This window comes from Copadichromis virginalis, linkage group LG20, assembly GCF_057382275.1.
Source record: "Copadichromis virginalis isolate Kocher_CV1m ecotype Utaka linkage group LG20, C_Virginalis_male_GT1.1, whole genome shotgun sequence".
NCBI classification, from domain to species: domain Eukaryota; kingdom Metazoa; phylum Chordata; class Actinopteri; order Cichliformes; family Cichlidae; genus Copadichromis; species Copadichromis virginalis.
This window is the reverse complement of record NC_140637.1, coordinates 18,901,298-18,915,602: the sequence shown is the minus strand read 5'-3', so window position 1 is coordinate 18,915,602 and position 14,305 is coordinate 18,901,298. Positions and strand designations below refer to the sequence as shown.

Here is a 14,305-nt window from a genome sequence, read left to right as displayed (position 1 = left end):
TTGGACAGGATATGTGTGGCTGAATGGTTGCAAAGAAAGTGGAGGTGATCTGGACTGAAGGGACGAAGCTACTAGAATGCAGAAGAGCAGATAGACAGGACATCTAAACATATTTGAGTATCCCACAGGCCAGTGGGAACTATGATAAAGATGTACAAAGGTCAGTCACAGCCAAATACTTCCCGAAAGTCTTTGGTACGAATAAGATCCAAGCCATCAATACATACACTCTACCAGTAATCAGATACCCCAGTGGAAGAATAAACTGGCTACAAGAGGAGATGGAGGCCACTGATGTGAAGGCATGAAAACTCCTCACAGTGCATGGATGTCTCTACCTGATATCTAGCAGCAGTTGTCAAGGAGCAGAAAACCGCAGTTGTGATAGATGTGGCAATCCTAATGCACTTCCAAGTCCTAGGAGCTAAAGGAACAACTGTAGCAGTTGCACAAGACCTGAAATAGAGTGTATGTGAATATATACACTTTATATGTGTGTGTGTGTGTGTGTGTGTGTGTGTGTGTGTGTGTGTGTGTGTGTGTGTGTGTGTTTAAACAGTTAAGACATTTTATTCAGCATTTCCACTAATTAATGTTTTCTTAGTGGGCTTTTGGCAAAGATAACAGCTTCTGCAGGTGCACTGCTTCTTCTTGACGTCATTTCAGCACATGTTGAGGGTCACAGTTGGAGTGAGGCAAACTGGCTTGAGTCATTCTATTGCTTTGTATCCCTGCAGACATGAGTCATCAAGGCTAGCAGCCACAAATACATGTCTGCCTGCCTGCCTGCTCAATTGTCTGAATTCCATTGCTCGATGAAAACATCAAGAACACACAATACAACTAAACAGTGTGTGACAGCTCTTTGATTGTCTTGGGATCATAGGCAAATGTCAAGCTTTGGATTAAAGATCAAGTACAGGAACAAAATTAATTTTTTTCTCTCTGTCGAGAAAATATTGACTAGCTCGGAAACAACCAAAGGGGATATCCCATTTTATAAATCATTTAATTTATCCACATTTTTATACAAATCTGTTATATTGAATTATTGTTTAAAAGAATGATAGGGAGGGAGAACTACAATATCCATTGATTGCAGCTGCAGCAGTGATTTGGTGATTACGACAATGCTTTTTAATTACAACAGGAAATTGGCAGAGGTTTGTAATCCTTCATGGACATTGCCATTTTTCGAGATATAGTCTATATTTTAAGATAAGGAGGGTGGCAATACACTAGATTAGAAAAGAAATGTGATAGCTACTGTTATGATACTTTTTTGTTATATCCAAGATACTAAAAACTGGGTATCTGCGACATGAAAAAACAAAAATGACTGAAAACCAACTAATATTTAGGTTTACTGTCTGTCTTTGGTACATTAACAAATCTGAAAACCCTCAAACTGTCATGGTAGCAATGTTTTAGTTTTTAGTTCATCCAGGTATGAGTTACATCTCAGTTTTTTTGTGCTCCCCTGATGGAAATATGGTGCTGCTATGCTGTACCTCATCAAGGCTGCAGAGCAGAACAATAACTACTGTCGCCAGCTGCAGTCCAATATGGTGGCATTGGAGTTGGAGCTAGATCATTTAAAAGAGTGTGTGTGTCTTGTTTTGCACACATGTTCAAGTATGTTTGTGTGCCTATGCCTCACTGCCACTACAAATACTCTTAGTCTGTGAAACACTGCATTTACACAACGTAATAGTACCGAATGATCTCAGCAGCCTATACAGTGACCATAAGTTCCAAGGGAATACATGCCTCAGTCACCCAACACCTATATAGTTAGTAACTATATAAGAAAAAAAGCAAGAAATCCAAGAGTTCTGTGTTGTGTCAAACTTTAGAGTGGGAGCATATGGTTTATATTAAGCCATCAAAATTTGTATACATTCTCATTCTTTCATTTTTCAGCTGTTTTGTGTGTTGTGGGCAGAAATCTGCAAGAAACAAAATGATGGAGAATACAAACAGCCAGTGTGAACATTTTAGATACATTTTAAACCAGATGTAAACAAAAGCGACATAATTAATAACTTGTACTCTAATGTAGCTAAAAGAGTAAAAACAAATGTATCCTATATAGACAGTAATGTAGCACTAAAGCTGCTTGAATTGTAAAGCTTTATATTTACAATATATAGCGGGCAGCACTGTATCCTTACAAGAAAGCACAATAAGTACATTAGTTGGGCAGATATCCCAACTAATGACTAGCATGATAATGAAAGAAAGCAGATCATAAAATCAGATTTTTGCTTTAGCCTTCACCTGGAATGAAAGAGGACAAACAAAGAAAATTTACCTTTGTGAGCAAAGGTACATTGTGAGCAAGAGCATACAGGATGATCTGGAGCTTTCTTGAGTAATATTCTTTCAGAATTTCAGGGTTTGCCTTTATAGAAACTCCTCAAGCACTGATTAAAGGAAACAGTTGCAAGGTTTCATCTTCACTCGCATTAATGCTTGTTTTGCACTGGTGACCTTACTGCTGCACAACTCAACATGCAGTTACTGTTTTCCCCTCAATTTTTTAGTCAGAAAAGCTGCCTAAACCTTAAAAGTAAACATCATAATATTTGTGAAGGAATGGTATCTGTTAAAGTAAGATCAAATATGCTACCTTGTTAAGGATTTCTATATAGATGGAACTAATGAGACATGAGTTCCCCATATATTTTTACCCAGACAGTTCAAACAGTTTTAACCAATAGCAATATGGATAACAATAACATTACTTAGTTTTTTTGTGATAATAATTAATGTGTGAGTATTTGCGCTTTCCAAATTACAAAGAAAGATGTCAGTGAGCCACTCATTGATCTGATAGTGAACTTGGAAGCAATTTCCCCAACAGACATTATATAATATACATTATATTAACCATTTAAATCAGGAATGGGCAATTGATTTTCCAAAGTTGCCACATGAGAAACTGACTGTTTTGGCAGCACCAATAAACTGACCTCAAATTTGCTCAATGTTAACTTTATCTCTTTATAAACTATTGGTAAGGCAATGAAAATGTAAAATAGGCATAGTAAAAATCAACATTTACAAAAAATCATTGCAAGACTTAACTTTATACAAAGTGCTGTTGCTGTTTTGTTTGTAGGTTCATTACTTCAGTTCTTTTGTTCCCTGTTCAGTGAGAGTCTGTTTAAACTCAGGTTCAGTGAAGGACAGCGGACAGATGATTGTCACTGTTAGAGACTCTGTATCTGCATTTGTATTTGTTTCATTCCTCAGAATGTTTGTTTATTTCCAAAGAGAAAACAAAAAAACATATTCTGTGCATTTGTCCTTATATAAGGAAAGTTTTCCTCTATGAAAGAAGAATGAAAATCCAACAGCGATCCTGGCTCAAAATGCTCTGCCAGCAGTGACTCTGACTACAGGTCGATGAGATCTTGCAGAACATTACTGGATGCATTATCCACACTGCAAGTGAAGGGAGAGGAAATCATGTGCATTTCACTCTGAACTGTTTTGAAGTCTTCAAATCCCCATGAAATCTCATCAAGAAGGGCTCCTAACGTAAAACAGTACCAGCCGTGGTGATCAGCCAATGGTATGGCTTCTTTCACTGTTGATATGCAAGTAAGAATGTTGCTGCCCAACAGGCTTGACAGAAACAGCAACTTTCTCATGAAAACCTTGCCTAAGCTATACGTTTGATGTGCAGCCCTTGCCTATCAGTTTGGTATTTAACTGCTTCATGAATGCACATCAGTAACAAATCAGTGATTTACCTTCAATCTGAGAGCTGAGAAATGTCAATGGCTTTCTTCTCACAAAGCTCTTAAATTCCTGCTCTCAGGTTGCATATATTTGTTTTTGGTTTTTTAGCATTTTATTACCTGACAGCTGTATGGTAGCCTATGTCTCCATGCAAGCTGTTTCATAATTACATGGAACAAACTGTCTGTGACACAGTGCTATTACACTGACGAAGTTAGCTATTTTAGTTACATCAATCACATGGTTAAATTTTAGCACTAGCAGAAAACCTGGTGTATAATACAGTACAAACATATCAATTAAACTTCTCATTTTAGTCATTTCTGCTTTAAAAACCATTTGTAGTAACACCTACCATTTTCAGCCTTAGCTTATCCAAGCATGCAACTACTTTCTTGAACTTGCATGCAGAATTTTCTTTTATTGCACACATTATCACAGAGCCAGGAAGGAAAAGTTTAAACTGTCCACTTAGTTTTTCAGCTGAAGTTCCAGATTCCCTTCAGTGTCTTTACATCTAGCTATTTTTCACCTGGAGGGGCACATTCATAAATGCTTGTTTTTTTTCCTCAGCACACTTTTCACAGTTTGCTAAACATTGTCTGATCAGCTCCCCATTAACAATAGCTCAGTATTTTGTGTAATTTTGTTGGAAATCACATAGTTGGTCTTGAGCACTCCATCCCTGGATGTGTAAAACGTGTTGTCCTTGTTGCTTCTGCAGCTTTGCAGGAAAAGGTTTAGATGTCCGTTCCTGCTCTGCATCAATAAAGTTCTTGTTTTTCTCTGTGTGTTCAGTCTCATAATGTTGAATCAAATCCTTAGACACAACCATCTGCTCTCCACAAACTAAGCATATGGCTTTACCTCTCACTTCAGTAAAAAAATACTTAGAAGTCTTTGTTTTGTTTAAAACTCTACATTCTCCATTAATCTCTATTTTTAATGTGATTCCCCCCCCCCCCCCCCCCCCCAAAAAAAAAAAAAAAAAAAAAATCACAAAAAACTGTAACATATTATAGAAATATTATAGTCAGTCCTCTACAGGAGGTTAATTATCACTGTCATATCACACATTACTATGTGTATATTTTGCACTGAGTGCACACAGAAAAACACCACTCAAACTGCATAAATCACATAAGGCACACATACCATGCCCACACATTTGAAGAGATACATTTTCCAATCCCTTTTTCATTATTTGCAAATCTCCTCTAGAAATGTATGAACAAAGTATGAAAGCACAGAATCAACATGTAAAACATAGCTGCAAGTAGCAATGGTCAGGGTCGACCAAGACTGAACTATTAACATTTACCTCCTTCAAAGAGAAAATATTTTAGCAAGTACTGCAGTTAGGAGACAGTGGAGCAAATCATAAAGACTGTTGATTACAAGTTAGAAAGGTTTTGGAACTTACTTATTACAGCATTACCTATGGGTACAACTTTTAGAGTCTGGGAATTTAAAAACTTTTTCTTTTTTGCACAAGCACCTAGTATTAGAAACAATTACTATAGTGTTCCTACAATATGGCTACTTGGATCCATAATCATAATCTTTAGATTACTTAATTGGTTCTTAAAATATAAGGCATAATAATTATTAATAGCTTAAAATAAGAGAACTGTGACTTCTTTGACACTCCTCCTTGGATGTGCTTTAACCACAATTGAAAGAAATGTCACAAAGTATACAAAGTCCTCTCCCTTAATGATTGCGAGCGGATAATTTAAATTCGATTTTTGATGTAATTATTATCAAATGTCAGAGCAAAAACAACTCTTCTGTTATTGTGAAACAGCTTGCAAATGCGCAGCACACACATTTGCAACTCTAATTGATTATTACTTTTTTGCTAATTTTCCACATTGTGTTGTTGTCATTAGCCATTAGTGGGAATTATACTTTGAAGTCTTTTTCGAGAAGAGATTGAAAAACATTTTCTTCTCATGCTGAGCAGAATTCAAAACCAGACGATCTAATTGTTGTAAAAATGCATTAACCTTTCAAAACATAAAGAGACGGGGTGACACAAACCATCTACTGAGCTAATGAAAATGAACCTCAACTAAAGGTTGTCAGGTTTCAGTGTGATTTGAACAAGCTGTCACCACAAAGAAAAATAAAGTGTCACGTTATACGTACTTTCAACAGTCACTTTTCTTTCCTGTCATATTTTCTGAGATTGTTTTGCAATACGCTCTAATTCATGTTCTTTTAAAAGCTGAGCATCTCCTAAAAGATATTTGTCACATTCTGTGCAGGTGAGGACAATTACACTGCACACAATTAATTTCAGGTTGTTAAAATTCAGACAGTAATCCTCCTTCAATTGTAGGCAGCAGAAAATTACCAACCATCACAAAGAGAAAAGATGTGCTCAAATGTGTTTCAAATAAACGGCTGGTTAAATTAGTGCACACGAGGTATGTCTATCGACTCTCTTCTTCGGAGCAGCACTAAAATCTATTGGAACAAAATGTGAGACTAACAGACAGAAGTTTAGAGGGTTAGTTTTAGATTTGCAGGTGAATGTAAGACATTTGGCTCCCCTGTTACCCCATAACAAAGACACATACCTCAAGGCAATATAACAGTTATCAACAGGCTTCTTCCATGATATTTGCCTAAAACTTTAATGATAAACAAGCTAATGTGCTGTAAACTCACTTTTTTCTCTCACGATACCTTTAAAGGTTCAAACTCTAAACCTTGCAATTAAACCCCTGTACATTCTGATTGTTGCACACTTCACTTAAAACAGCAACAGTGTCTAACTGCTATTTTTTTATGCTTGACCTACTTTGTAGTACACTGGATGATAAAAAGGATTAAGCTGCTAACTGAAATCTTACTTACAGAGAAGACAACCTTAGTTAAGATTGATATACACCTGTCATAACTAATTGCATTAAAACTAAAGAATGATTAGAACTCTCTTACCATCTCTACCTTTCCTTCCCTGTCACTCAACCACTCTGAACGCATGATTAATGTGCAATAGGTAACATATAATGTTGTGGGGATAAACACTAAGAAAACATATGGATAAACAACTGCAACATACCTTGCCTTATCAAGCAACATAAACTTTTCCTTAGTTTAAAAGATAAAAACTCATTTCAATTAACATCTTTGCATGATGCAAAGTCTATCTAAAGCAGTGCAAAAGGCAAATGAGGTTATACGAGTCTTGTCGAATATTCCTGAGTTGGTCTAATCAGTGATCAACAGGCCGTAAAGAGAAAGGCTTCACAAGAGAGCATTTTGGATTCTGTGGAAAGAGATTCTGTGATTGATGTTTATAAGAGATGTTATACAATTAAGGGTTAACACGCACAATTCAGTGCCAATCTCTTTCAAAATCCATCTAGTGGAAAAAAGACTCTTTCACAATTGAGCATTCCGGCTTCTTGAAAGGTTATAATTTGCTTGATTTAAACATTAGCAATCATTCTTATTTTATTTTTTCCACTGATTACCAAGCAGCTCTTTTGTTCTAAATATGATGGTTTTTCATATCAAAGATTCTAGTCATGACTGTCTTTCAAGATTGCAGCAACTCAGCCAGTAAAACACAGCATGGAAACCTAAGTAAAACATATAAATTAAAGTAAGCAGTGAGCATAATCAACTTGTTTTTTTGTTTTTTGTTTTAAAAAAAAATTCATTTATGGAGTTAGTTTTAGGTTTGGATTTAACAAATTCTTATTTTTAATTTTTTTTATCTTGTTATTGTTTTCTTTCAGACCATGAGCGGATCGGAAAAGATTCATCATATGAACAGGAGGGGAAGGTTCAGTTTGTTATAGATGCAGTGTACGCAATGGCTCACGCTCTACATAATATGCACAAAGACCTCTGTCCTGGAAAAGTTGGCCTTTGCTCCAAGATGGACACTATCAATGGCACACTGCTTCTCAAATATATCCGCAGTGTCAACTTTACAGGTATGTATTCCTAATTCTGATAAAGCACATAACCCTAACCCATTTTGCCGTGTGAAAACAAGATGGACATGAAAGTCTGGGAAGTATTTTCAGCTAAAGTATCAAATAAAATGAAATGTCTTTCCTTATAAACAATATTTATCATAGGGATGTGTCAATATATCAGTCAACCATCAAAACAGGACCAGAATACCTTATAGATGTGAGTAGTACACAACTTTTTGGTGCATTTTTGGGTTCACTAGCATATTTGTGCAGAGCCTTTAGTTATATACTATGCAGTGGTCTCAAATCATCAGGCGTCTGAAAGTAAATTATTTCCAGGAAGTACTGAGGCTGAGATCCGTAGGAGGATTGACATTCACCAGCAGAACAGCATGTTTTATCATGGTTGATGATGTGCAGGAACTGCGCTTTGTGAGATTTCCTGCCTTATCATGTAAGCATTGAATTGCCCACACAGGAGATCTGCTGCTTTAAGTACACTTGCTGCTTAAAATTATATGTAAATGAGAGTGGGAAGCACGTTAACATAAGGCACAACAGAAATGGGCATCGGTAGTTTTCCAGTAGTTGTCCAATGTAAAGTGTCACTGGCAAAAACAGGATGCAGTTGTCTCTGAGACAGAAAGAGATATGAGTTGATTACATTTAATGTAGCTTCATGACTATCCCTGAACTGTGACGGTGTATGATTTGAGGGAAATCCTGTTGTGCTTATAAAACTTTATAAAGGTCACAAAAACTGGAATTTTTCAGACTTTAGTAAGCAAATGTCAATACATATTTCGTCGAGTTGTTCTTACTTCTCAACCTGCTGCCTCCATAGTGTAGTGGTTAACATATTCATTTAACAAGTGAAAGGTTGCTGAAGCAGTTCTAGCCAGGAAAACAAATCCTTTCGTCAGGAAGGGAGCAGCTAATAAAGTAGCTTTTTCTCAAACTCAGAAGTTCAGCTTCTCTCTGTCTCTTTATAAAACTGTAATACTTAAACGTAGAGAAATACTGTTTACCACTAGCTGACCCAAGACAAAAAAATGGATTTCATCTGGTTTCAGCATGTGATTAAAACTGCCACTGTTATTTGCATAATTTCACAAAAGCCTGTATAATGACACTATGAAGTAGATCCGACCTTACCGTATTAAAAAAAGGTACATATATACACAGCATGGGCATGAAGATAATCTTGTAGTTTGCAAAGATTGAATAAACAACATATGAAAATTTGAGGTCTACCTTAGGTCAGTGTGAGTAGTTATAACAGCTTGAGTTAATTATATGACAAGAGAAGAGGGCCATGCAATCAAGCAGAATGCAACATGAGTGGTCTGAAACAGTCTCCACCTGCTCCACCCTCACAGATAATTATATAGTAATGGACACATTTATTTCTATGACAATTATAGAGTGGGATCTTTTGGTCAGGGATAATCATTCTACAGCTAAGTATGTGACAAGAATAATATACAGTAAATTACACAATTAAGAAAGTTGTCGATGAAGCAAAAGACATCTGCTCCACTTCTTTGGAATCCAGACGTCAGTTGCTAACGTATCTGTCTGGAGCTTGGCCAGTAGCTTCGATGAATCCTACTCTTAGTGTTTATAAGCGGGATGCTTTCACACATAAAATGCTTACATTCAATTCACATAGACCTCTAGTGGCTGTAGGAATTACACAGTTCAGTTACACATTTCAATCACTTACAAATGAAGTAAACTATGGAACGCCAGGACTGCCATAATGAATTAATTAAATACACCATTAAATAATTAATTAAATGTGGCAATAATTAATTAAAATTGGAATTAATTAATTAAATAAATAGTTATGACACATGTAATTAATTAATTATTGACACATTTAATTAATTATTGACACATTTAATTAATTATTTAATGATATATTTATTTATTTCATTTTGGCAGTCCTGACGCCTGGCTCTCGTCATGAAATAATTTTATCTGTCAGCCTCACCCATCAAACTCAGGGGGCGGGGTTAACGCTGCCCATGCAGCTTCTCTAACATTTGATTGGTTGCCGTGCAAAGTAAGTCAAAACAGGTCGATCCTAGAAAATCGATTGCTTGTGTAGACTTGGGGCAGCCAGTTATCCCTGAATGCAGATCAAATCACAAGCAGCAATGGTGGTGGTGTAGTTTTAAGATACCCCGTTTTTCTGTCACCAGCTACACTTTTAACAGTGTTTTAGCCGCGAATGTCGCGACGTATGTCTGGTCAGGTTGTCAACATAGAACATGTTTGCAAAAGTGCTCAGATGTTTTCAGAGATTTCACTAGCTCTGCTAACAGTTAGCATGCAGAGTGCACCGAGGGGGTTACGTTAACCGGTTTGTTTACATATTCCACTCTCCGTGTTCCACATGTTGCATTCGCAGATTCTCATTTTCACCGAACGATCGTCTCTTTCCGCCTGGTCTTGTGTCTCTGTGCTTCTGTAACATAAAGAACGAGCTGACATTTTTCTCACGAAACCAGCGATCAGCTCAACAGACCCTCAGTTTACCTGCATGCATCCTCCTCCTCATCTGTCAGCTGTTTAACACCTGCTGCTAATTCAAGAAACACGCCTAGTTACCTGGTGATAGTCACAGTTTAACTGGGCAGCCGGTGCTCGATATAACGCAATGTCAGCGCATTTTTCTGCACAAGATAAGTAAATATAGTGTTTTCCCCGAGCGCAGAGCTGCTGGAGCTCGTTTCCTTACAGAGCACTTTATAGGCGAACAGCTTTATCAGCGGCTGATGTCCAATCACCGGCACACAGCTTTCAAACCTCAGCTGAGTTTTAGCTCTCAGTGGTTAAACGCTGGACTTCATTCACTCAGGTTCTGTCTGTCTGGTCACGTTTACTTCGCTGTTTTATTTACAACTGAGCAAATCGGTTTGGCTGAGGTTAAAGTTACGTTTCATAACTGCATAGTTTCACAGACGTTTAATGGTTCACTGGCACATGTGTTAGACTGAACTATCATCTAAATATCATCTGTTTTTTAATAGTTATTCAACTGTATTCTAAGCACCAGCTGTCTGTTAGAATGTGATTTTTTTTCTCTCTCTGTTGGCAGAGGTATAAAAATGCGCAGGAAAATCTGACATGCATGGCGAACTTCACCGACGATATTTAGGGAGGAATAAACACACATCAAACATAAATGAACCATTTGTCTGTCTCCATAATTGAGAGAATTTTCTCTTCTTATGTCAACACTCTCTCTCTTTTTTTTTCTTTTTTTTTTGCTTTTTCGGTCATGTTATGTTTACCTGTCAAAGGCTTGTTACAAACTATGAAACACATTGTGCAGACTTCTGGATGTTAGAAGAAAACTAATACTGCTCATGAATGAGACTAAAGGCAGGAAGGTGTCCTTTAAAACTAAACATGTTAATAGGACCTCCCTGTTTATATCATAGTTTATGATATAGCACGTGTATTTCAGTAATAGCCTCCTGAGGCCACTATACGTGCTGGCCTCATATCAAATGTGAAGGCAGACTGAGTCTATGTTTGACGTTTTTTATATCTAATCTTCCTTTTCAAACATTTAAACAGCAGCGAGTCTGCAGCTGAGGGAATACAAATTCAAATTGTCGGAACAGGTTTGCTCGTTTCTTGGATTCATTTGGTGATTTATTAAATGTATAACTGTTATTCTAATCTGCTGCTGAGTCTCTTACACTTTTCTTTATGCTGTATATTTTCACGTCTCTGGAATAGTTGGCAGTTAGATAGTCAGCTGGGAAACTTTGTGTTAACTCATGGAGCTGAGGATATCGTGGATATGCTGACCTCGCTGCGTGGTGTACAGAGCGAGGTCAGCATGATTAATATTCACAATAAAAATATTAGCCGAACATCATGAAGTCTGTATGTGTTTCATAGTGTCGAACAACCTTTGTACAGTTAAAGCCAGCAGTTACTACATGACGGAAACACCAACGTTATCTCTTTTATGTGTTTATACACAGGTCACGCTGATTACTGAACAAAAACCCAAAGATCAGATGTTAAACAGATTTATTTGCTCTCTCTCCTCCTTAAACATGTTTTTAATGTTAGTTATAATTCAGAATTGGCGACTGAAACACGTAGGACACATAAGAACATCAGGAAATAAAACATCGATAAATATAACCTCAGTAAAAGAAGTCAGCGGGGGTTACTACAGCTGTGTACCGGGGCCTGCGCTTTGTCGGTGGGATTGCTTGCGAGGCGAGCGGGTCTATCCCACGCTTTGCCGTGAGACTGGGCAGACATCTCCGAAATCATCGAAACACTTTTGCAAAGAGGCTGTATCTTGACAAACCGACCAGACACATGAAGATTAAACCACTACATTCTCGGCTAAAAAAATATTAAAACGGTATTTGGTAACACACAAACAGGGTTTTTCAAAGCTCAGTTCTGTTAGCTTCCACATGCCGGTTGTTGTGTGCTAGAAACAATGGCCACCAGGCCAAAGCAATGGTTTTGACTCGATCAGCGTTAACCCCGCCCCCTGAGTTTGATGGGTGAGGCTGACAGATAAAATTATTTCATGATGAGAGCCAGGCGTCAGGACTGCCAAAATGAAATAAATAAATATATCATTAAATAATTAATTAAATGTGTCAATAATTAATGAAATGTGTCAATAATTAATTAAAATGTGAAATACATAAATAATTAATTAAATGTGTCAATAATTAATTAATTAAATGTGTCAATAATTAATTAAAATGTGAAATACATAAATAATTAATTAAATGTGTCAATAATTAATTAATTACATGTGTCATAACTATTTATTTAATTAATTAATTCCAATTTTAATTAATTATTGCCACATTTAATTAATTATTTAATGGTGTATTTAATTAATTCATTATGGCAGTCCTGGCGTTCCATAGTAAACAACACTGCCGCGTCTTATAAATAATTCCTCTCAAGGGGTGGGGAATAAATACGCATTTTTTAAGTTAATGTGTTGGAAGAAGAAAAAAATGAGCAAGCATAAATATCTGAACAGCACTGACAAGGACCTGATTCTAAAAGCTAGATAAAGATATTCTTAGGTTTTCCTTATCTTGGAAGTACCAAGTTTGGCAACTACCTTTAAAAATAAGTCCAACTGGCTACAGGGTCATGAGCACCCAAGATTCAATAAATGATAAAGGCTGGAAAGGCTGGGACTATTGCACACCATAAACTTTTAATGAAAACCTTGGGCAAGAGATAGCTGTAGGATGCACTGCAAAAAAGGTAAGCTGACTGTGGCAGTGTGATATTCTGGATAATTTCCTTCTGGTAAACTCTGGGTCCTGGCACGTGGCATGAGGCATGTGGATTATATAAATATTGTTGCCGACCACATATACCAAATCATTTTTACCTCAACCCATTATTTATTTTCTCACCAATTGTCAAGAGCACCTGTGTCACATCAGCAAAATCACTTACTAGAGAATTTGACTTCTTTTACCTTCAGAACTGCTTTAATTGTTCATGGCATAGAGTCAAAATAGTGTGAGATTTTGTTCTATTTTGACACAATATTTTTCACATTTATGACATGAATTTACCATTCCACCTCACCCCAAAGGCGATTTGGAAACTAGAGACTTCACTGTCATGTTCAAGAAACCCGTTTAAGATTATTTGAGCTTTGTGACATGCACATTATCTCGCTGGAAAAGCCAGTCAGAAGATAGGTACACTGTAGTCATAAACATTGTCAGAAACACTACTCAGGGCTTTCTTTAATCTTTACTACTACTATTTTAGTACTAAAATGTATTACGAAAATATAACACACAACATTCTACCAGAACAACCAAAACATACAGTTGATACAAAGTATGATGGATCCATGCTTTCACATTGTTTACACCCTACCATTCAAATGTTGCAGCAAAAACTGAAACTCATCAGTCAACGCAACATTTTTCCAATCTCCTGTTGCTGAGCTCTGTTTCCTGTTCACAGCTGACACAAGTAACATCTAGTGTGGTCTTCTGCGGCTTTAATCCTTCAAGCTTTGATGTGTTGTGTTCTCAGAGATGCTCTTCCACCTACATTGATTGTAACAAGTAGTTATTTAAGTTCATTTTGTCTTCCTATCCTATCAAAGCAGATATCAGTGAGGTATTTCGCACAGAGAATTCCTAGATAATGGAAAATAGATAAAGGATGCCATGTATAGTAAACTAAAAATAATGTACCACTGTAAACTGATGATGCAAATCAAAGTAAAGAAGAATCTAAGTTTAAAGGCATTCTCTTCTTCTCATTCTGTTCACATCTGTCGACAGCAGAACAATTCTCTTTACTAGATGATTTTCAGACCATAATCTTTATTGTAGAATTTGTTGTGCAGAAAGATCACAGTAGATGAGCATTTCCTGAAATACCCAGGCTGTGAGTCCAAGCTCCAGTCAAAATAATCGTTCTTTCCCATTCTTATGATGAGTTTTAACTTCAGCAGTTCATTTTGAGCATGTCTAAATGCAATGAGTTGCTGCTATGCAATTGGGTTATTAGATATTCGCATTGACAAGCAGTTGGGTGGGTGTACTTAATAAAGTGGCCGGCAAGTG

At 36.8% G+C, this 14,305-nt stretch overlaps 1 protein-coding gene across 3 annotated transcripts in view; it reads left to right on the top strand.

The window, feature by feature from the left end:
• The window catches only part of LOC146684646 (metabotropic glutamate receptor 4-like), a 205,144-nt gene that overhangs the window by 169,850 nt on the left and 20,989 nt on the right, over positions 1 to 14,305 (top strand). For all 3 annotated transcript variants that reach the window (XM_085444965.1, XM_085444964.1, XM_085444966.1), the window contains one exon: positions 7,506 to 7,706. In XM_085444965.1, coding sequence (XP_085301091.1) covers positions 7,506 to 7,706 — 201 coding nt within the window. The remainder of the gene's footprint in view (positions 1 to 7,505; positions 7,707 to 14,305) is intronic.